The 25,454-nt window shown below is 37.8% G+C and overlaps 2 protein-coding genes across 2 annotated transcripts; both read left to right on the forward strand.

Annotated features, from left to right (window-relative positions):
• The first annotated feature begins 15,819 nt into the window (after positions 1 to 15,819).
• Positions 15,820 to 16,631, forward strand: LOC145057979 (large ribosomal subunit protein uL11). Its single transcript, XM_079005890.1, has one exon. The coding sequence runs from the start codon at positions 15,900 to 15,902 to the stop codon at positions 16,398 to 16,400; it is 501 nt and encodes a 166-aa protein (XP_078862016.1). The 5' UTR covers positions 15,820 to 15,899; the 3' UTR covers positions 16,401 to 16,631.
• A 6,555-nt stretch (positions 16,632 to 23,186) lies between these two features.
• Positions 23,187 to 23,867, forward strand: LOC145059688 (uncharacterized). The gene has a single exon (XM_079007497.1). The coding sequence runs from the start codon at positions 23,187 to 23,189 to the stop codon at positions 23,865 to 23,867; it is 681 nt and encodes a 226-aa protein (XP_078863623.1).
• Positions 23,868 to 25,454: the final 1,587 nt, after the last annotated feature.

Genomic DNA, 25,454 nt, shown 5'->3' on the forward strand with positions numbered 1-25,454 from the left:
AGCTCATCGCGCATGGTATGAGACACTCACTGACTTTCTCAAGCGTTCATGCTTTCAAAGAGGAATTCTAGACCCGACTTTGTTATGTAGGTCAAATGGAAAACATGTCATGCTACTCCAAATTTACGTTGACGATATCATTTTCGGATCCACCGGTTCTTCAATGGTTGCTGACTTTGCTAAGCTAATGGTCAGTAGATTTCAAAAGAGTATGAATCGGGAATTAAGCTTCCTTCTTTGTCTCCAAGTCAAACAAACTAGCAGAGGAACTTTCACTCACCAAGAGAAGTATATTTCGGTACTCCTCAAAAAATACTCAATGGACACCTTTGCCTCAGCCAAGGTACCAATGGGTTTCGGACACAAAATCTTTTCAGACCCTTCAGGTGCAGCAGTTGATGAACAGAAGTACAGAGGAATGATTGGATCCTTACTCTATCTCACAGCAAGTCATCCGGACATTATGTTTTCGACATGTTTGTGTGCCAGATTTCAAGTCAATCCAAAGATGTCTCATCTTTCGGTTGTTAAGAAAATATTCTGATACCTCAAAGGCACAAAGAATCTCGGAATCTGGTACCCAGCAAATGAGAGTTTTCTTCTTCAAGCTTACTCAGATTCGAACTATGGCGGTCTTCAATTGCATAGGAAAACACTTCTGGTGGCTGTCAATTTTTAAGTGGTCGATTGGTTGGTTGGTCATCCAAGAAGCAGAACTGCATTCCTCTCTCAACAGCCGAAGCAGAATACATTGTTGCTGCTAGCTGCACTTCTCAAATTCTCTGGATGAACTCAATTTCTGGATTATGGTTACCGCTTTCAACACATTCCAATTTATTGTGATTCTCAAAGTGCAATTGCAATCTCGCACAATCCAATTCAACACTCAATGACGAAGCACATTGATATATGGTACCATTTTATAAAAGATCATGTTTTAAATGGCAATATTGAACTCATTTTTGTTCCATATGACGATGAAATTGTTGATATCTTTACTAAGGCATTAGACGAAACCAAGTTCAATGGTTTTCTGAACAAAATGGGTATGATGATGTCAGATCCTCAATTCTTTCAAGAAGTATGTACTCTCTGATGGCAACATCAGAAAGTATAGTTGGTTCCGAAGCAAAATCTTATTACAATTCAAAACGATTGCCTCTCAGAATAATCAGGATCATTCTATGTATCCTTTTATCTAACCACAAATATAAGTGTTAAGCTGTACAACTCCTAATTCTTTTGAAGTTCAAAAACAAATATAGTCACATTGGTCACAATCATGTCTCGGAACCTACTTTCATAAGGTCATCCCGAAATTCAAATCCGGAACGATAGTAAATCCTTTCAAAATTTTACTCTAGAAATTTCAAAATTTTACTCCAGAAATTTCAAAATCTTTGCTCCGGAAAATTTCTCAAATTTGCTTCGAAATTCTTTTTCTAAAACTGTCACTCCGTAGATCCTTTCAAAATCTTTGCTCAAGAAAGTTTCTCAAATTTGCTCCAGAATTCTTTTTCTAAAACTGTCATTCCGGACATCCTTTCAAAATTTTACTCTGGAAATTTCTAAAACATTTTCTCAAAAATTCTTTCTAAGATTTGGCTCCAGAATTTAAACAATCTTACTCTTGAAAATCATCTCAAGGTTTCACTCCAGACTTTTTCATTTTAAAAACTATTCCGAACCTATTTTTTTTAAGCTCACTTAGTTCCGGAATACACTTCATAACCATCTGGAAGTCAGAAATTCCTATATCAATCATCCGGAAGTCCAAAGGTTTTTAAGGTGAAACATTTTTAAATGGTTACTTTTCAAAGATGCTTATCTTGTCACCCTTGAAATCCGCACCACGTTTGCACGTTCTATAAAGCAAACATCCCATCTTCATATGACAGTTTCTATTCTTCACTTTGTTCCATAGAAACCTTTCGTCGTCATTAGTCAACTCATCCCTAAAAACGAAAACATAATAAATGCGACCCATTTCAAAATCCGGATTTCATCATTACCATTCCTGATCCGACCCGTTTCCATCACCTATATAAAACTCATTAAACTCTCATTTACCCTTTACATGCTCAAACTCTCCAAACCCCCAAACCTCTTCTTGGTTCTTGTGTTCTTCAAGCTCTCATCTTCACTCAACAATGACGTCTTCATCTCCCATCAAAATAGCTCCCAAGGTCACCAAATCCATCACCAAGAAGAAATCATCCAAAGGATCGACGTCTTCAATGTCAACCGAACCTTTTCTTAGGGATACCACACAACTCTTCTACCTAAACCCCATGGATTTTGACGAGTCAATTCGTGTGATGATTGAGTTCATCGCTCATCATCCCATCTCCATCCCTCTCATGAAAATCCCAGAACCACCTCTTCCACTTAACCTTCTTCACATTGCATTCTCAAGGGTTAGAATCTTCAACAATGTTCTTGAAACTGTAATCACTGGTGATCGCATTGTTCCCATTCACAAATCAACGTTTCTTAGGGAAATAGGCGTCAAAGAAAACCCCAAGGTTTTTAACGTTCAAGAACCAACCAACGAAGAATTTCAGCAATTCTTGGAACATATCGACTACAACCAAGAGTACAAAGGTAAAGAGTTTAAGAAGCCGACGGCTTCTAGTCTTTGGACCGTGTTGATGCACTTTATCATCCGAGGGTTATCTAGAAAGCACGGTGGTACGGACACCTTGAGCATGGATTGGCTATATATGGTGTGTAATATCTACTTCGGACGCGACAATGCTATGGATCTTCCTGAAGTCTTATGGCAAGACTTCTAGATTTGCCATCAAGAGAAACGACAATGAGATTTCCAGCCATAGGTTTTGGGCCATGACAATCCAAGAGCTCTACAAAGAAAGGTCTGAACATATTTCGGTTGCAACAATTCTAAAAGAGGTATATGTCTCTTTTAAAACTGTTAAGCACTACCATATTCCAGACCAATCTTCCTTTGGACCTCTTCAACATGTTCCATAACATATGTTGGCCCTAATTCCTTCCAGATCCATTCATCTTAAGAAACATCTGGATACTTTGATTGTGTACAACCCAACACAATCTACCCAATTCCCCATTGAGCCCATTCTGGAAGTGGCCAAACTAACTTCGTTCGAAGGAAAGGTTAAGAAGTCAGCTAAGAGGAAGACTTCTCCCACAAAGCCAAATCCTAAAAAGAGAACCAAAGTCAGCTCTTTCTCTCGAAAGGATGGAGCCCATGACATTCCGGCTGACTTTGGTCGTCCATCTACCCAACCTACCCACTTATCTGAGGTACCCCTCGATGTTTCAAAATCCCCTGCTCATAATCCACCCTCACCTTCCCAAAAAGGTGATTCCAGTGTTGAAAAAAGTTCCTTGAACCCCCTGGAACACACCCACGAGTCACATTTGATATCCCATCTCCTTCTACACACACTCCGGAACCCCTGTTCTGGACCCCAAGCATTCTGAAGCAGGAGTTGTCCCTCCTGCTTCTGACGCCTCAACTGGTTTGATACCCGGAAGCAATACAGGACGACCAGGAGATAACGACCCACTATGGGAATATTTTGTTGATAGGGCCAGAACTCGACATCCGGAACTCATAAGATACCAGGTGGAAGCAACCTTCATCTCGATGAGGAACACTACAATTCAATGCAACATGCCCTTCATTGTCCCCACTGATGATGTGGCTGATATAGAATTTTCTTCTGGAGAAACTCCCACAAATCCACCTAATAATGTCATACATTCCAATCCCAATGAAGAATTATCTGATGAAGTGATGCTTGATGATGAAGGAGCCTCAATCACTACTCCGAAGATGTTTTCCGCATATCCATTTCCTTCAAAGCCTTCCTCATCTAGGCCGGATCTGGACTTCAGACTTTCATCATCCTCTTCAGAATTGGTTGATGAAGAAATAAATGTTGAGGATCGTGTCCAAGCCACTTTTGAAGGAGAAACAGAGTCCAACCCAAAGAATATTGCTGCTAATCCCTCTCCTCCTGGCTCTCCTAAACAACAACACAATCAAGAAGCTGCCAAGCACAAGTCTTGTGATTCCACTTCAGACACTGGTTCCTCTGGTGGGAATTATATTGATCCTTTTGCCCTTCTAGAAATCCACTCCAATGTCTCAGATACAATGAAGAAGTTGAATACCCTCGAAGCATCAGTAGACGGGCTTAACACCAAAATAGATCTATATAATTACCTATATTTTCTGGATATGTGTTTATGTTATTTGTTGCATATGTCAACATATTGTGATTGCATTGAGGCGGTCTTGCTTTATACGGAAGCCAATAAAACTAGGAGTATGCCAAACATAAGTTGTGGGTCTAAGGGGAAAGCCAGACTTATGTTATGGGCTCGGGAGTAATCCAGACATGCCTTGTGGGCCTAAAGGCAAGCCAGACTCATGTTGTGGACTCAGGGGTAATCCTTTCTGTTAGCTGTGGACCCAATATGCATGCTATTATATGTTGTGTGGTACTACTTTAGGGGAACTCACTAAGCTTTGGCTTAGAGTTTCAGTTTTATGTTTCAGGTACTTAGGATAACCGGGACAAGGCGAAGGCGTGATCATACACATCCTCCAATGATATGTTTTGGTAGATTTTATGATTCATTGATCTTGGAAGTAATTGTATTTGATACTTGATTTGATATGGTATTTTGTTGTAAGCAACAATTTCTTTTAAATTAAAAGTGGAAATTTTTATCGTGATTTTGGAATGTTACAGATCAAGCCGAGCCCTTCCCCCTTCGAACTAGAAGTACCTGAAACATCACCTGATACCGTAAGCATAAAGGTTAGTGAGTTGCTCAAATACCACATACCATACATCTTACATACATATCATAGAAAAAATGTACAAGTCTATTTCAAACTCGATTCCCTTCGGACTCTCTGAGTCCCTTCCGACTTGTTGAGTCCCTTCGGACTCTTTGAGTCCTTTCTGAATCCTTCGGTATCTTTCAACCAGCACGGGTCTGTTTCACCCCTATAGCTAAGCATACAGTCATACCAACAAGAGTCACAAAGACAGCAACCTCATACATACATATCAGTAATTGTCACAAAGATCACTACTATCCTACAACATAATCCAGTGGGTTGGCATTAGTGCCTTTGACACACAAGTACACTGAGGAGACTCACCTCAGTCTGAACATAGACAAATCACACTCCCGAGCTGCTACTATCACGGCTCCTCACACTGAACATTCCAAATTAACCATAATAAATACTCAGGTAATAGCCCATAAATGGTCCAGTTCACCATCCAACATGCTAAGGCCTAAAAGACCATTTTACCCTTCCCTTAATAGGCCCCTCAACCCATGAAGCAATCCCAAAATACCTAAGTTCCAACAAGAACTACGAGACCTAAAGACCACATTAGCCCAAAAAGGCATAAGGCCCAATAATGTCCCAAAAAGGCATAAGGCCCAATAATGGCCCAAAAAGGCATAAGTCCTAAAAAGCGTTCCTGGTGAGTATGCTATGCGTATCACCAGTACGCCCCGCGTACCAGCTCTCACCAAAAAAGAAAATGGGCCCGAGTACACCCCAACTTGCCAAAAACTCATTAATCACTTAATGCTTAAGGTCTAAACGTCCAAATTACATATCTAGCCCTCGAGTAATGTCTTAAACGATAAAGTCACCAACTTGATGCCTTTGCATGGCTCAAAGAGACTCAAACCCTAGATTTAGCATTCTACTTCCAACAAATGATCATTAACTCGTGCATGGTTGATCTATAACCATCAAGATGCAAACTTTATGAACTAGGAACCTCAGAAACATCCAAAGGAACAACTCAAAACTTCTGGAGTAACATTTACTCACAAGCACTCATTCATGGGACCAAAATATGCTTAAATCTCAACTAGTCCTAGAACTAAGCATAGAATAACCAAGGTCAAGACTTTATACCTCTATAAAGCTGAGGAAGATGAATAAACTTTGGATCTACAAGCTCCAACTTGATTAATGCTCCTTCACCAAGCTTATTCTTTTTTCAAGATGCACCAAACACACACCAAAACACACATAAGGATCAATTCTCTCTGAAAATGGGTTAGGGTTTCGAGTTAATGCTTTTGGGGACAATGGAGGATGGTAATGAGAGAGCCTTAGGGAATAAGGTGTTTAAATATGGTGCAAACCCTAAAATTTAGGGTTTTCCCGTGGCTTACATATGCCCAACATACCAGGCGATTAACCCCGTATCCAAGATCCTTAGGGTATGCCCAACGTACCTCATTTATGCCCAACATACTTGGCCTTCATGCAAAAATAAATAAAACACTTCATAATTAAGAAATTTACTAGAGAAAACGGGTGTTACATGAGTGTTGATCATCTCCTAAATGTCATCATCCGTCAATCCTGGCCTCGTCGGGCCACCTACTCCTGATCCTAAGCCTCTAGTGATCGGTATATTGAAATAAACCTAGAAAACATCAGAAAAAGATTCATAATCCGAACTACCATATCATCTCAAAACTACTCAACCCTATGGGTTTTAGACTTCCTTGATACGCATAAGGGTCATGTGCTTCCAATAGTACGGGTCCATACTACCTTCCGCACCTACCCGTATTTGTCTTAAGGGATAATCACAAACCACTCGGCAAAATACTAACAAATAGGATACACATACATCCTATACTCACTCTCTTGAGAGTGGCTAACCATTCCTCAAGCTTGCCTACTACAACCCATGCTCACTCATGAAACATTCACTAACCCTACAGTTGCTCGTGTATGCTAATCATAAATAACACTGGATTCAATAGACAGTCGAATACTTGATTCTACCTTAAGCCCACAACCAGACAAGGAACATGAAATAAGGCTAAATCAATCATTCTCAAGCTGTAAAATCTTAGTTATATACGACTATGATGCATACACTAAGAAACAAAAATAATATTGTCAGTTCCATATAGCATAACAAGAACTTCTCCTAGGCTATCAGGCATCATACATGAGGCAATTATATCATGCAATTTCTGAAGATCCTTAGTCTACATACTGGCATGCAATTCTATCATATCAGCAACACACAAACAAATGTGGTTATCTTGGGGAATCACTTTCATTGGTTCTAACTGATTATACACATCGGATCCTCCTTGTTGGTTGTTTTATGGTTAAATTTTGAAAAGCATTTTGTAGATACTTAGTTTGAGTATGGAATCGCACAAGTGTTCATCAAATTCTCTCAAACCAAGGCTCTGATACCAACTAGTAACATCCCAAAAATCATGACAAAAAATCATTGTTAAAACCATTTCAAATCTATATTTAAGCATAGTTTCCACGAGTCAAATCATAAGTCAGAATATCCCGAAATCATAAGTCATCTAAACAAAATCCAGGATGATGTGTACCTTCAAGCCTTCGCCTTGCCCATATCCTCTGAAGTACCTAACACCATAAAATCAAATGTAAGCCAAAGCTTAATGAGTTTCCCCCAAAATACCACCACACAACATATAAAAACATGCATACTAGGTCCACGACCATTGGACTGGATTACCCCTAAACCCACAACACGATTCTGTATTGCCCACCCGGCCCACATCTCATGTATGGATTACTCCCGATCTTGCAACATAAGTTTGGCTTGCCTTTCTGACCCTCTGCTTTAGGTCTGGATTGCTCCCAATTCCACAACATAAGTATGGCTTGCCTTTCCAACCCTCAACTTATGTTTGGATTGCTCCCAGGTTTGTTGGCTTCCACTCATAGTAGTATTGCCTCAACTTAACTACACTATGTCGACATATGCAACAGATAAACATATAACCAGCAACATCTTATATACCAAGATACATCATACAACTAGTGGGCCAACATTAGAGCCTTTGACCCAAGAGTACAGTGAGGAAAACTCACTTCATAGTCCAAAAAAATCACTTAATTAAACAATGCTCCAAACATTATCTCTATATGTCACCTGTACAATAAATAGGAACCTAATCTTAATCTACTATTCAGATCACCCCAAATGACCTAAATTCAACGGTCGACAGTCAACAACCAAAGTAAATGGTCATAGCTAGATCGAGTACGCCCTGCATACTACAACTCTACGCCCCACGTAGAGGGTGACTTGGCTTTAATGGGACTATTCTGGTCTACGCCCTGCATATCCTTAGATACCCCCTACGTACTCAAGCCCAAAAACAAACATTCCATTAAGCACTTATCCCCTTAAAGACCTTTCATCCAATACTCAGATCTAACCCCAAATAACATCCCAGGTCATAAAGTTTCCAACATTATGACTTTGCATGGCTAGACAGTGTCAAAATCCAAAACCCTAACTTATCACAAGATCCTAAACTCCATAACTCATGCATGGATGGAAAGAAAGGTTCAATATTTCAATTTTATGGCTCCATGCACTCAAAGACGTCAAAAAAGGCTTCTCATAAGGTCTAGAGTAGTTCATACCCAACTAGACCAAGAATATGGGACAAAAAGGGACATAAATCTAAAGCTAATAAGATCTAACAAGTTATTCATCAATTTCTGAACTTTATACCTTCTGGAGAATGCTTAAGAGGTGCAAATCCCAGCTGCACAAGGCTTGAAGCTTTCCAAGCACCACCACCACCTTCTTCTTCCTTCAAAAGCACCCAAAAACACACTCTTAATCTCCCTATGCTCAAAATAGGGGTTAGGGTTTCAAGGGAGTCATGTGGGGAGATGGAGGTTGAGAATGAAAAGGGGTCATGAAGGTTAATGAGCTTATATAGGGCTTAAAACCCTAAATTTAGGGTTTGACCCCTGGTCGAGTATGCCCTGCGTACCCCTTAGCTACACCCCACATAGTTCATTAAGGTCTGCCAACATTACCCTTCTTGCTATTTATGGAAGGGAATTTACTTGCAAAGGTGGTCGGATGTTACAATTCACCACAACTTGCAAAATAAGTTCCAAAAGCTTCAAGGAGGATAAGGTTTGAACGAAGATTCTTTTGGAGGTGGTAGAGGTTGAGGGTGAAGGAAACCATATCCACCATCATCACTTCCTTTAAATAGGGCCTTGAGCCTGAAAAATTAGGGTCTAACCTATAGGCGTCACCACAACGTGGCCACTACATGCCTACATCATGACGACCTAAATGAGATATGTGTTTCATGCAAATATGCCATGCCATGGTGATCTATCACCATATTGTGGCCGGCCAAAACCCTAAAAATTACCAAATTAAATCCATACCTGAATTTGGGTGTTACAACTCTCCCCTACTTGAGTCGGACTTCATCCACAATATCCGATGTTGTAAACAAGCCAGGGTAGTGCTCCTTCATTTCCTCCTCAAGTTCTCAATTCCACTTGCAACCCTTCAGGTGCTGCCATTGCACCTTCACCAATATCACTACCTTTTTTGTGCAAGGTCTTCGTCTTCCTATCTAAAATCGCAACCAGTTTCTCCACATAATTCATGCGCTGATCAACCTAAATGTTATCCAAGGGAACCACTACAGAATCATCAACCAGACACTTCTGTAGTTGAGAGACATGAAATGTGTTGTGAATTTGACTAAGCTTGGCGGCTAAACCTGATCGATATGCTAGCTTGTCCACCCTGATGATAACTCTGAACGGGCCAATAAATCTGGGGCCTAACTTGCACCGCTTCTAAAACCGAATGACACCTGTCTAAGGTAACACCTTTAGAAGTACAAGATCTTCTACATGAAACTCAAGGTCAGAGCGGTGTTGGTCAATGCAACTCTTCTGCATGCTCTGCACCGTACATAACCTATCATGCACCTCCTAAATCAACTTAGTGGTATTGAGTACCACTTCGGTGCTCCTCATCACTCATGCTCCCATAAAGCAGCTCAAATGGAGGCATACCAATGTTGGCATGATAATTGTTGTTGTAGGAGAACCTAGCCAAAAGAAGGTAGGTATCCCAACTCCCATGAAAATCCAACACACACGTATGCAACATATCCTCAAGGGTCGGAATAGTCTGCTCACTTTTTCCATCATTCTGTAGGTGGTAGGTGGTACTGAAAAGCAATCGAGTACCCAACTCCTCGTGAAACTTTCTTCAGAATCAGGAAGTGAAACAGACATCACGATCTGAAACCACCAAGAATGGAACCCCATGACGTGCAACCACTTCCTTTATGTGTATCTCAGCTAACTTCTATGTGGATGAACTCTCCTGAATCGGGATGAAGTGGGTGCTCTTGGTCAAACTGTCAACAATAACCCATATAGAATCAACCCCATGTGTCGTCCTTGGAAATTTCATGATAAAATCCATAGCGATCTCCTCCCATTTCCACATGGGAATGGGTAACAATTGCAACTTGCCGTGGAGCCTCTGATGTTCGTCCTTAACTTTCTGGCAAGTCAAGTACTACTCTACATCCCATACTTTCCCCGTCTTCATACAGGGCCACCAATAGCTCAGTGTCAAGTCTTTATACATCTTCGTGGCTCCTGGATGGATAAAAAAACTTCGACATGTGCACTTCCTCCAATAATATATGCCTAACCCTGCTAGAAGCCGGAACCCATAGCCGGCCACACTGAGTCAACAATCGGTGAATTTTGATAAATAAAGGAATACGACCCCTTATCCTCTCTTCCTTCCAATTCTCCTTCTTCAACCCCTCGACTTGCGTCTCCCTTATCAAATCTAATAGTGGCGAAATGATGACCATCCTCATACATAGAACTCTGATGGAAGTACTAGCCTCCTTGCAACTCAAAGCATGGACCACTATATTGGCCTTCCCAGGGTGAAACAAGATCTCATATACATAATCTTTCACCATATATAACCATCTATGATTCCTCGTATTCAGGTTCGGATGATCCATAAAATCTCTCAGACTCTTGTGATCTAGGTAGATAGTACATCAGACCCCATACAGATAATGTCGTCAAGTATTGAGGGCGAAAACCACGACCCCCAACTCGAGTTCATGAGTAGGATGATTTGCCTCATGAAGCTTTATCTTCCTCGAAGCATATACAATCACTCAGTCCCTCTACATAAGCACTACACCCAAGCCCATAATCAATGCAACGTAATAGACCACAAAATCATCCATACCCTCGTGAAATGTCAGAATTGGATCATCATACAACTTCTACCTTGGAGTCTTAAATTTTGCTTGCTGCTCAGGCTCCCACCGAAACATGGCATTCTTCTTCGTCAGCCGGGTCAAAGGAATTGCAATCCTGGAGAAGTCCTAAATAAATCTCTGATAATACTCTCCTTAACCAGGGAAACTTCGAATCTCAGATAAAGACCCTAGAACCTCCCACTACTTCATGATCTTAATCTTAGATAGGTTAAGCAAGATACCATTATGATTAACGAGGTGACCCAAGAATTGAACCTCACACAACCAGAACTCACATTTGGAGAGCTTTGCAAAAAGTCTCTCCCTCCTCAATGTCTCAAGAGCCTCTCTTAGGTGCTCCTCATACTGCTCCTTGGTCTTAGAGTAGGCCAAGATATCATCAATAAACACAATCACTTATCGGTCCAACATCGTCCTACACACCCGCATCATGAGATCCATGAATGTTGTCGGTGAGTTGGTGAGCCCAAAATACATGACCATAAACTCGTAATGATTGTATCAAGTTCTAAAGGCAGTCTTCTATAAATCCTCATCTTTGACGCTTATCTAATGATATCCAAACCTTAAGCAAATCTTGGAAAACCAAGATGCACCCTACATCTGATGAAACAAGTCATCGATCTTCGGGAGTGGATAACGGTTCTTCACCATCAGCTTGTTTAATTATCGATAATCGATACACATGCGATGAGACCTTCCCTTTTTCTTCACAAACAGAATCGATGCTCCCCAAGGTGAACTACCCGACCTGATAAACCCCCTTGTTTAATAGCTCTTGCAGTTGTGTGGACAACTCCAACATCTCCAGTGGTTCTGAGCAGTATGGTGTCTTGGCTATCAGAGCTGAAACTAGATTCAGATCAATCTGGAACTCTCCCTGCCTTTCATGAGGCACTCCATACAATTCCACATGAAACACATCAGGTAACTCTCGGACTACAGGTACATCATCCACAATCTTCTTCTCTACAACTTGAGTATCTATAACATATGCCAAAAATCCAAATCATCCCTACTGAAGATGCCTCCTAGCTCTCGCAATTGAGTAGATACCTGGTCCTCACCGAGTGACCTCACAATGAATAACCAGCTCTCCCCAACTTAGGGTTCAAACTCTTACCTTCTGATGCTCACAATCAATGATAACTCTTTTATGACTCAATCAATCCATGCCCATAATTATCTTCATCCCTCGCAGAGCTATAGGAACCAGATCTATCATATACCTCTCATAGAATAACTCAAGAATGTAGCCATGATGAACTACCAGAGCACTTACTATACAGTCATCAACAATCTCCACTTCCAATGGGTAATCCAAAGGTCCCTGAGCATAACCAAACTTCTTGCTAAGCGTAAGAGACACAAAAGATCGAGTGACACCCAAATCGAAAAGAACATGAGCAGTCACACCATTGACTAGGGACATCCCTAATTATGAACAAATAATCATAAGAAAAATTAATGAAAGAATGAAGGATACAAGAGGTATACATACCAATGACAAAATGTGGCGTTGCTCGGTCTTCCTCAACTGTCAATTGAAAATACCAGCTCCTTACCACCGAAGAGTCGGCCTTGTCTCAGCGGCCATATGTGATCCTCAACGTAGCTGGAGTAGGTGCCCCCACCACCCCTCCAAATAACCTCGAACAGTAGGATTTCTTGTAGCCCGTATGATTACAATGAAAGCAAATCAGACTCGTTCCCTAGGGGCAATCTCGGGTAACATGATCGGTCTTGTCATAGTTGCAGCATCCCCAGCCTATTCATCGACAAACTCCATCATACGTTTTACCGCACTTGCATAATGCCTCAGCCCTGATAGCCTCTCGATCATGAGTCATAAGTCTTGGGCCTCTTCGTTGGGCCCTCTGCTACTTGCATGTGTGTTGCACCTCGATAACAGGTGCAAACTCTGTTGTGAACCTTGTAACAAAATCAGGTCATTTCATGTCCTCCATGACCTCTGCTCCCAAGGCATGAACAACCTCATCCCACCAATCGCGAGCTCGATCGCTCAGAAGGCAAGATGAAAACCTCACCCTTGATCGCTTAGGGCAGCAACTCGTTTGTTGAGTGCTCTCAATATCCATGATCCATTGTCTGCTAACAATAGGGTCCTTTTTCCCAAATAACTCTAGGGCTCCATAAGTCTTGAACTCTCGAAATGTGAGACTTTGTACCCCAAACCGACCAGCTGCCATCTCTATATGAAAGGCCCCTAGCCACTCATCTAATATCTCCATGATCCCCTCCTTGATCATACCGAACATCACATGAATCACATCCAAGATGTCATGTGTGATCTCAGACGTGATAAACTCGTGCATCCTTTTATAATTTGGTTCACCATCAACACCTGAACTGGAACTAGAACCAGAACATTGGGTAACTACCACCATACTGAAATACAACGATACAAAATATCAAAACATACCCGAAAAATCCCTTATGCTAAAGCTCCCTATAGTTTCCTTGAGTCTCCATGATTCGAGTACGGATCCTATGCTTCCAGTAGTACGTGCCCAATACTACCTTCCACACCTATCCTTACTTTCGTCAAGAATCATCCTGAATCCTCTAAGTCACTTCACTACGATGAATCTCATGAGCCCTATGCTAAATAACATATATATCTTACTACAACACTTCCTAGGCTCTCATAGGAGTCCTTATCTCACTTGCTTCTGTATTACTAGGAACCTCTACCAACACTGTCAGTTGCCTTATGCATGCAAATTATACACAATACACGATCAAATAGACTATTGAATAATGATTCTACCTTAGTCCCACAACCAAAAAAGGAAAAGGAAATAAGGCTAAATCAATCATTCTAAGGCTATATCATCCTAATCATGTATAATTCTAAAACATACACTTAGCAATTAACATTGTCAATCTAGACTCCAGGTAGCACATAAAAAACATTTCACTAAGCTATAAGGCATCACATATATCAAACAATTCTATCATGTAATTCCTGAAGCGATCCTGAGCCCTAAGCATGCACTCACATAATAGCATACTAAAGTATAACATTCATGTATGGGTATTTCAGGAATCACTTACTTGAACTCGGTTGATTGCACACATCATACCCCTTTCATTATAAAGATCTTTTTAGAAAAAAAATGTTTTGTTACAAAAGATTTATCATTCCTTAATTTTAGTTTAGACACACCTGAAAATGTTCCCAAATCCCTCAAGGCATTGCACCAACTTGAAACGTCCCAAAATACTAGTAGAATTTTCATTTTCAAAATACCTAAAAGTGATACAACCAATTGTTTTCAAAACCAAACAATGTAAAAGGTATTTTCAATCATAAGAGTGAATCAAATAAAACTGCATAACAATCGTCAAGGGATGTTGTACGATCATGTCAGGTCATTCTTTTTGGAACCAGAAGTAACTGAAACATTTAAACCACAAAAGTGTAAGTACAAAGCTTAGTGAGTTCTCCAAAATACCACATACCATACATAACATAATGGGCTTATCTCAGCCTCAAGAGAATTCTATGTGCCAAATCATAGTCTTACCATCACTATCTTTTATGGTCCAAATCATGGTCTTTACTTGTATAAGTGCCAGGGGTCGGATCCTGGTCTTCCATATAATTTTCAAGGGCCAAATCATGGTCTTCATACAACTGCCAGGGGGAAAACCTAGTCTTTCATACAAATGCCAGGGGCCAAACTCTGGTCTTCCATGCAAGAGTCACAAAGACAACTAACATCCTACATAGTATAATGAGAAGATTCACCTCAATTGTAGTCAACAGCTAACAAACTCACACAACTAAAGAGCGGGTACTACACACCTCCTATGTAATCATAAAAGGTAAACATTAGTCTACCTTCCAAAAATATCAATTTGACTAAAAGTCAAACCCGGAAAAAAGTCAACAACAGTTGACCTCCATGTCGTGGTCATCCATTGGCCATGGTGTGTCATCCTCATGAAAAAATAGTCGAGACTAGTCTAGTTGCCACATCATAGCAACTGAACAGTGAACAACTTAATGGATTAAGCTCTCAATCTGTTAAGCCCTAAACTCATACCTTCCAAAAGGCTTCTTATGACCCTCATGATCCATAAAAATCCAAACTTTATGGACATGCATGTCCAATGCATGTCTTTACCTTATCTAGGTCAAAAATGGTAGAAATAGGGTCAAAACCCCTTGCAAGGCTTTCAACATTCACTCAACTTCTAAATCCAGGAGGTCAGGCCTGTCCTAGAGGGTGAACGATATGGGAGACCGTCTAGGGCCCATCTTTTAAAGAGCCTAAATTTTTTATGGACTTTATTTTACATATATATATATATATATATATATATATATATATATATATATATATATATATATATATATATATATATATATATATATGCAGAGGTCTACAAATGTGGTCCGCAGACTGCAGATATTTTGTCTAAAAAAAACAAACAGCACCTAAGTAACAAGATAAGTAAAAAAAAAAAAAAAAAAAAAAAAAAAAAAAAAAAAGGCCCAAAACAAAAATCCATTAATATATATCTAATAATCATACCATTAATATAACTTTGTAAAGTTGGCCCAGTGGATCACGTTAATTTAAAGCTCCATGATCATACAAGGCCCAAAACAAAAATCCATTTCTATCTTTCAAAATCCCTAACGATATAAAACTACACTTCTTCTTCTTCTTCCATCCATCAAACCATCGCCGCCGTGCCTCACCACCTCCAAATCCGGAAAAATGCCACCGAAGTTCGACCCATCTCAAGTAGTAGATGTCTACGTCCGTGTAACCGGAGGTGAAGTGGGTGCAGCTTCTTCACTCGCCCCCAAAATCGGACCACTTGGTCTCTCCCCTAAGAAGATCGGAGAAGACATCGCCAAAGAAACAGCCAAGGATTGGAAGGGTTTACGTGTCACTGTCAAGCTCACCGTTCAAAATCGTCAAGCAAAAGTCTCTGTCGTCCCCTCCGCCGCAGCTCTAGTCATCAAAGCCTTGAAGGAGCCGGAACGCGATCGCAAGAAGGTGAAAAACATCAAGCACTCCGGCAACATTTCCCTTGACGATGTCATCGAGATTGCGAAGGTGATGAGGCCGAGGTCAATGGCGAAGGAGTTGGCAGGGACAGTGAAGGAAATCCTCGGAACTTGCGTTTCGGTTGGGTGTACTGTTGATGGAAAGGATCCGAAGGATCTACAGCAGGAGATTGCTGATGGTGATGTTGAAATCCCTCTCGATTGATCAATCTAGGGTTTTGATTTTACTCGTATTCCTCTTTCTCTTTCTTTTTCTATCACATTGTGTTTTTAATTTAGGAATTTTGAAAGTAACTCTATCTTTACATAGTTTTCTTTAGCATAATTGGGTTGAGTGTTTGAACTGAGATAGCTACTTGTGGTGAATTCCAGTTGATTTCAATGTGCTTTTGTATCTTTTATACATTAATCTTGATGCAACACCATTGATACTCAACTGGACTTGCAAATGACTTGGAGAAAAATATCATCTTTATCTTAGAAAAGGCTCAAATTACTATCTTTTGACTTTAATGGTCGATTTTCTTAAACTATGGTAGGTTGAATAAAAGAATCTTTATTTGTAGGTTTAAGGTTAAAGATTCAATCTTTAAGCATCAGGGTGTTTAACCATTAGTCATAAAGATGGGTCTTTAAGGTTAAAGGTTCGATCTTTAATGTCGTAGAATGACAACAATATTCCATTTGTTCTTTGGGTCGCTTGTCTTTTAAATGGTATTCAAAGTGTCAATGAGTTCTTCTTTTCCTCGTTCTCATTAAACATTCGAACTTGGAAATTCTTTCATATTGGATGCCACACTCGACAACATGTCAACATTCATGTCAAGTGCTAAATTGACAAAAATGAACAAATTCCATCATATTGAATGCAATAGCCAGCAATATTCTTTTACTCTCATTGAAATACACCCAAATGGTGTAATGAGATCCCAAAAAATTGTTGATTTGGTAAATATCATTTTGTGACATTAACCTTTGTAAAAATTCATGGTATGTTGATTGGGGTTTGAAAATGTAATTGGAAATACACATCAAAAGGTTGAAAGACTAGGTTTTCTAGAGAGAGTGATTTGTTATTTGGCTATAGAGTTCTCAAGCATTGGGAACTTTGTGGTCTAGTCTAAGGTTAAGGGCTCAATCTTTCATATTTGTTTGTAGTAAATATATGGATATTTGTTTCATTAATCCTTTTAGTTTCATCTTCGACAAACCATTTCTCAAATTTTATACCCCTTTTGAAAGCATTCGATGACACACCGGGTTGTGGTTGATTGCTTCGTATTGAAAGACATTGTGATTGAGTCGCATGATTTGAATTTAGGAGTGAAACTCACTAACACAAAACATTATGTATATGGCATATAAATTGTTGATTATATAACACTAGTTGTGAAACTCATATGTTACATGAGTTAATTTAAATATATATATATATATATATATATATATATATATATATATATATATATATATATATATATATAAGTTTAAATATTTGAGAGCTTTGAATTATATATACATACTAATTTTAAAGGCATTGTGGTTGAGTAACATGATTTGAATTTAGGAGTCAAACTCAACAACACAAAACATTATGTATATGGCACATAAATTGTATATAACACTAGTTGTTAAATTTATATATTACATGAGTTAATTAAAAAAGAAGTTAAATATAAAAGTTTAAATATTTGAGAACTTTGAATTTATAAGAAAATAAAAAATAATGAATTATTATAATTAATTTTTTTTCTTTTAAACTTATACAAATAATTTAAATAAATAAACAAAATAAACTAATAAGCTTTAACTTTATGAAATTTCAAATTAAAATGTAAATTCATTAATAAAATTAATATTTATTTATTGTAATTAATACATTAAAATATTATATTGAATTTAATAAAATATAAAAACTCATAAAATGACATGTGTAAACACAATTAATTTAAAATAACCACAAAATAACATTTGACAAATTGAATGATAGTGTGACAAGTAGCAAAAAAAAACATTTATTTATTAGAGACGAGGATAAATGTTGAAATTTAATTTATTATCAATATATAATTGATGTCTTCAAAATAAACAAATCTTAAATAAGATATTTTATTAATTTATTGTGTAGTCCTTAATTATAACTAGTTCTCATACTATTTGGGGCACATCAAACACCATTTATTTCATTTTCAACCGATATAACACCATATTTTGCACTAAATGATGTAAAAAGATAAAATTGGCACAAAAAGTTATTCATCCTCAATTAGTGTATAGTTTTTTACTTTTTTATATCGAATAGCATACTTCAAGTATATTTCCCATTTTGTAACTTGTATAAAATTTTAAATCTACCCTAATGAGTTGTTGAAAAATGATGCAAAACTAGATTTTGTATCGTGTTGAAGATGCTCTTAATCAACTCTTAAGGTTATGTTTGACGTACTAGCTGAAAAGTTAGTTGTTAAATAAAAAGTTAGCTGTTAGTTGTAAAGCTAGCTGATAAAAAATGATGTTTGGTAAACTAGCTGAAAAGTTAGCTGAAATATATAATAATTACATAAAATGATGTGAGAGTATGTGTTTCTATAATTAATTAAGGGGTGTATTTGGAAATTTTTAAAAAAACTCTTAAAAAGCTAGTCTATGTAGCTTTTTCAAAAAGTTAGCTTATAAACTACTTTTTGGCATACCAAACACGACAACATAAAAATAACTCGAAAAATAAGCTAGCTTATCAGCTAGCTCTGGCGCGCCAAACACAGCCACTTGATTTATAGGATATACAACATGATTTATATTTTATAGTATTTTTCTTAAAGTCAACACAACTTTAAACGAACATAAAAAATGGTTTGTTCATATTCATTCATTTAAGTTAACTGAATAAACGAACGAACACGAATAAAGGAATGAACAAAATTTCTTGTTCTTGTTCTTACAGTTCGTTACAGATTTAAAATGGTGTAATGATATTTTATTATCGATTTATATACGGACAAATGTTCAGTCCATATGGACTGGTATTTAATTATTTATTGAAGCATTGTTTTGGGTATTTATTTGTTTTATGCTTCTCTTTAAAATACTATAATTATTACATTATTTGGTTCTATAACTTTGAGATCATAGTGGCAAATGGTGTCCACCGTATCTACAAAACATACACAAATACTGACCCAATCATGCCATTAATACGCCACTAAAACAGCTCCTAATTTCATATAACGATGATTACTTAAAAATTACACTCGTCATCTTATAGCATCAATTGTTGATGCCCTTAAGAGAATTTTGGGCCGATTGAATTTCTAAATCTCTATCAACATTTATACAACCTTAAATAGACCGGTACTTTCTAAGAATATCAACAAGAGCTCGGCCCGACCTTTGTCTACTAAGAGTAAAGAGCACTTCTAAAAGGGCCCAAAGAAGATCTAAAGCCGGATGTTAAAATGCATAAACCCAAAAGTTTATCAAGGTATGAGTTTGCCAAATTGCCATATGATGTTAGTCCAAGATAGCCTGCAAAAACTTTTTTTTTTTTTTTTTTTTTTAAACCGGACCTGTTCAGAAAACCGGTTCGGTTCTGATTAACAAAGTCAGAACGGGTTCACCCTTGAAGTGTTTGGATTGCTGTTAACAAAAAAAAAAAGTCATTCAGAGTGGGCATTTGATGCAATTTTCAGTGGGGGGATTGAGATGAAAGCATAAACCTTATTTCACACACGTCCATATGATGATTTTTTTATTTTATTTTATTTATTTTTGTTTAACAAACAAAGACATAATACATAATTCATAATACAACTTCTAACATAAAAACACATTTCTTTGGAGCAATTTTCAACCTTTTTTTTATTTATTTTTTTTTTGTTTTTTATATTGGAAATACATACAACTTCAAACATAAAAACACAAAACATCCAAATTGTCAAACTAATACATCTTCAAACATAAACACAAAACATCCAAATTGTTTTTTTTAATTGTTTTTTGGATTTATTCTTCATGCGTCATGTCATTGTGTAATGTTTTCTTGTACTCGAGTTCTCCTAGGGTGAGAAGCACGAACAACCTCATGGCTATTTCTTCGTCATGTACTTGTTGATCAACTTGCAACGCTTTGCCCTCTAGTAATTCAACGTCTTGTATCCGTTACATGTCATCGATGTTGCATTTCAAGCAAATGCACACTTTCACCGACAAAAGGGTGAATTTTGTTCTTCTTGGTGATATAACTTTGCCACTAAAAAAAAACCGATTCCGAAGCTACCGTGGAAGCTTGAGAGCGTAGTAGATCACGGGTCATGACGGCTAGAATCGAAAATTGAGTTTCCTTTTCTTTCTACCAAGCCAAAGTATCAAAATTATCAAACTCTTGCACACTCATTTGTGCCAAAAAAAATCAGATCAATGTACCTTCTGATATCGCTACTAGGGGTGTTAGGCCGAGCTCGTTTGGAATTTCATTCCTCAAAGTATTATAAAGCCGAATTATTTCGTTATTTTGGTGAGAAGTGAATCTGGATGCCCCTGTACCTTGCAACATGTCATGACTGTTTGTTGAACCATCCTTTGTTAAATAAACTTCAAACAAACTTTGAAAAACTTTGTTAAATTTTGAAATTTCCTTTGATGCATACTATATGTCATCATCCAATAAACCCAAATCTAACAAATATTTTCAAGTAAAGCTTCAACCCCGCAACATTTAGAGTCGGATTCAAAGCAGCGATACAATTTATAATGGGGGGGGGGGGGGGCATGTTTTTGTTAGCTCTGCTTTTATCGGTTTAATCATATCAGCAAACATTGTGCCTCTCATTTTAAGTAAAGAGATGCTATCTTGATCATTTTGCTAGTGAGATCTTAGTTTGGGGAGTTCTAGGGCTTTTCCCCATCCTTCTTGTGCTATTTAGTCCCTTGAGTAGATCTTGAGGTTAAAACCTCAGATCTGGATTGTAGGAGGTCTTGGGAGCCCAAAGACCCAAGCTTTATGGACTTAAAGGCAAGCCTATAAGTACCAAAAACTTGTTGGAGCTTGTATTGGCATTATGGAGCAAATATGTCATGCATGAACGTAAAGATCGAAGCTTTACGTGACATTCGAGCCTTAGGAGACTAGATCTAGAGTTTGGAGTGGTGGATCTGCCTTAAAACGTCTGAATGAGAATACAAACTAAATGGACTCATCGAGTCAATGAGCTGACTCGACGAGTCGGATAGGGTTTTCCCCAATGAGTCTGGACATGGGTAACCCGGCGAGTTGATGAGACAATTTAACGAGTTAAGTTAGGTTTTCGCAATAATCTGAGGAACAATGGGAACTCGACGAGTCACATTGATGCATTCGGCGAGTCAGGTCAACATGGACAGTTGACTCGAGTGTTGACTTCTGTTGACTTTAGGGTTTGGTCAAGGCAGGGATTACGAGGACCATGGAGGGGTAAAATGGTCATTTACCCATTCCAAGAGTTTGAGAGAGAGAATAACTTAGTTTATTTAGAGTCATGATTTAAATGTTAATTAGAGATAGTTATCTTATGTGTTAGGCGGAGGCTAGCTCGAGATTCGTGTACGAGATTATTTACTTGCTTGCTTACGAGGTGAGTCTTCTCACTATATTTTACCTAGAGTAGTAATCTTTGTGTGACCGGAAGCAGGGGCGGAACACGAGTACAAGAAGTAGGGGGGCCGAAGTTAAAGTTTTGAAACAAAACTATATAAACAAGTTCTTTGTTCAAAGTTATGATATATTAAAAGTGAAAACACACAAACTAATATAAAGACATGTCTAAATTAAATTCATAAATCGATAAATTTACTTTTTTATCATTAATTTTTTGTTTCTAATCATACTCATATGTATACAGATTTTAATTACTTTCGTAGCATTATAATAGACACAAATTTTAAATAATAATTTTATTTTTCGATTTACATTTTACAAATAAATCAACAAATAATAATTAATAAACATATTGAGATTATATGAAACCGATTCTACATAAATAAGAAAACTTCAACTAATAATTAAAAAAATATGTATCCTAATTCAATAAGTACTGCTATCAGCTTTATAGTGGTGTTAGGTGGTAGCCATAATAATTAGTCAAATCAAGGTACTTTATCATCTTCTTTATGTGTTTTATGAACGAGAAAAAAATCAAGAAATATAGATACAACAAAAATAGAGACAAAGAGTCGAAGAGCCTACTTTTACAGGAGACGACGGGGAGTACCGTTGAGAGGGAAATCGGCAGCCGGTTGGTTTTCGATTTGGTTACAGATCTTCCGAAACTTTTGTTAATTGTTTTATTTAGCTATTTTGTTAATTGTTTTATTTAATAGCTAAATTGAGGCCAAGCTTGTTTTTCTAGTATTTTTTTTTTCAACTTGATTATATATACTGTAATGAGAAGAGCAAAAACCGGGGAGGCCATGGCCCCCCAGCCCCTAAGAGGATCCGCCACTGATCGGAAGGTCTTATATGCTTATATTGAGTATTGTGATATACTGCATTATGTCTTTGTGATTTGTGTTGTGTCTTATTTTGAGCTTACTAAATTAGGACCGGAGGGTCCACCCGAGTTGTGAGACTGGAAGGTCCCATTGAGACACATTGACCGAAGGGTGTTATTTGAGCATAGCCATGAGAGGCTTATGAGAAATGTGTGGTATTTTGGGGGAACTCACTAAGGCTAACCGGTATACTATGTATGAGCCCGACCGTGGTCTAGTTGGCCACGAACCACGGACGTGCACACCATCCCGATGGTTCGTGGTCGTTGCAAGTTGTGGTCGGGACAACAAATTCAAACGACGATTTCTATTGGTGTTTGGTTTTTGGAGCCGTTGAACGGCTATTTTGGCCGTTTTTTTTTTTTTTTTTTTTCAAACTCAATTATAAAAACACTTCTAATACCAAAACACATACACATACATACACATTCTACACTCAATTACACCCATGGATCCCTCGATAAATATGGAATTTTTAAAAAGTTTTGACTCGGATGACGACGTAGAATTCGTCGAGGAATTCTTCAATGTTGTGCAACACGTTCACGCCGAAGAAAGTTCGAATGCAGCGCGTACAAGGGCGGTCGTCAATCGTGATCGCCAAGCCGCACACGACTTATTGGTACGTGATTACTTTGCCAATAATTGTCTTTATAATGACGACTCGTTCGAACGTCGTTTTCGTCTGAATAAGGCTATATTTTTACGTATTAGTAATGCTTTAGAATCTCGTTATGATTTTTTCAAACAAAAACCCGACGCTAGAGGAAGAATGGGTTTTAGTAGTATACAAAAATGTGCGGCGGCTCTTAGGTATTTGGGATACGGTATAACATTTGATGCATCTGACGAATACTTGAAAGTATCCGAGAGGACCGCGGTTGAATGTGTAGATTGGTTTTCTGCATGTGTTTATGAGGTTTTTCACGAAGAATATTTGCGTAAACCTACTCAACGTGATATTAAGAGATTATATTCGGCTCATGAAGAGAGGCATGGATTTCCCGGTATGCTTGGCAGTCTAGATTGTACGCATGTGGCTTGGGAAAAATGTCCAACTGCATGGCGTGGTCAGTTCACTCGAGGAGATATAGGTGAACCAACTATCATCCTAGAAGCTGTTGCATCTCAAGATTTGTGGATATGACATGCCTTTTTTGGAGTAGCGGGGTCTAACAACGACCCTAATGTTCTTGGTCAGTCTCCACTTTTCAACGATATTTGGACCGGCAAAGCACCTGATATGACGTTCACGGTAAACGGGCACGCGTACAAATATGGTTACTACCTTGGTGATGGGATATATCCGGATTATTCTACATTGATGAAGGCATACTCAGTTCCTCGAAGTGAAAAAGCAAAATTTTTTACAAAAAAACAGGAATCAGCGAGAAAGGATATCGAGAGGGCATTTGGAGTCCTTAAGCAAACATGGCATGTAGTGAAATATGCTACACGACTTTGGGATAAAGAAAGAATTAAGCGAATGGTCCTAGCATGTATTATAATGCATAATATGATTATTGAAGAGAAGGTCGAGCGATTTGTACGTATGATCCGAACGACGTTGTCGTTCCAATTGAGGAGTTCGTACCCGGAACGAATGCTTTTTTGGAGCGAGTTGTCGAAATTCATAACAGTGAAACGTGTTTCAATCTTCGAGAAGATGTCGCGGAACATTTGTACCAACATAGCATGAACGACGATTAAGATTTTTATATGTATGTTTGTTCATTTTCTTATTAATGTAATGTTTGTTTTCTAGATTAACTAAGTAATGTAGTTTAAAATTGTTATTTTATTTTTATAATTAATGAAAAAATAGTTTTAAAAAAATAAATGCTTTTTACTTATAAAAAATGTAATTTTATTTTAATTTTTGGATTAAAAAAAAAGTAATTTTATTGTATTTTTGAATTAAAAAAAAAGTAATTTTATTGTATTTTTGAATTAAAAAAAAAGTAATTTTATTGTATTTTTGAATTAAAAAAAAAATAAAAATAATGATGTGGAGTGGTGTGTTAGTGGTAAGTATCACATGTTAGTGGTAATGGAATGTGGTGCTGATGTGGCACCCACCACATATGTGGTATGTGGTGGGTATAACGGATGGTCTAAGCTTCATGCTTACCGTGTTATGTGTTTCACGTACTTCTCAGGATCACAAGAAGGCACCAGCGTGATTGTAAACACCGATACGAGACTAAGTTGCTGATTCTGGGATAGTGACATTATTATGTGGATTTGTGTTGACACTTGAAACAATTATGTTTTTGCGAGATATATTATGTGTTTTAAAAATGAAAAATTTGTTTGAAATTTTACGGTGTTACATTGCTTGTGCAAGGAACCAAAACAACCAATTATACTGCAAATGTTAAGCTTCTACCAACACCTAACTACCCTTAAAATGAACAATGATTTGCATAAATGAGAAGCTGGTGTTTGACCTCATCAATTATGCTAATCTCTCATTTCTTTGTATTTAATTCATCAATTATGCTAATCTCTCATTTCTTTGTATTAGAGCTTAAATGAATCAAACTTACTATTTGTTTGAACTCTTACCTATCAATATAATCTTTGATTTATATTTGAACATAAAATGAGTTAGACTTTGCTCTTTGGTAATATTTGAAAAACAAAATCTTGTATAAATTAGGGTTTTTTATTAATCATCGTCTAAACCGATTAATCCTTTGAATTCAGTCGACCGACTAGTTATCGTCTTTGC

The sequence above is a fragment of the Lactuca serriola genome, chromosome 6 (assembly GCF_051521515.1).
Source record: "Lactuca serriola cultivar US96UC23 chromosome 6, Lser_US96UC23_V15, whole genome shotgun sequence".
Classification (NCBI taxonomy): domain Eukaryota; kingdom Viridiplantae; phylum Streptophyta; class Magnoliopsida; order Asterales; family Asteraceae; genus Lactuca; species Lactuca serriola.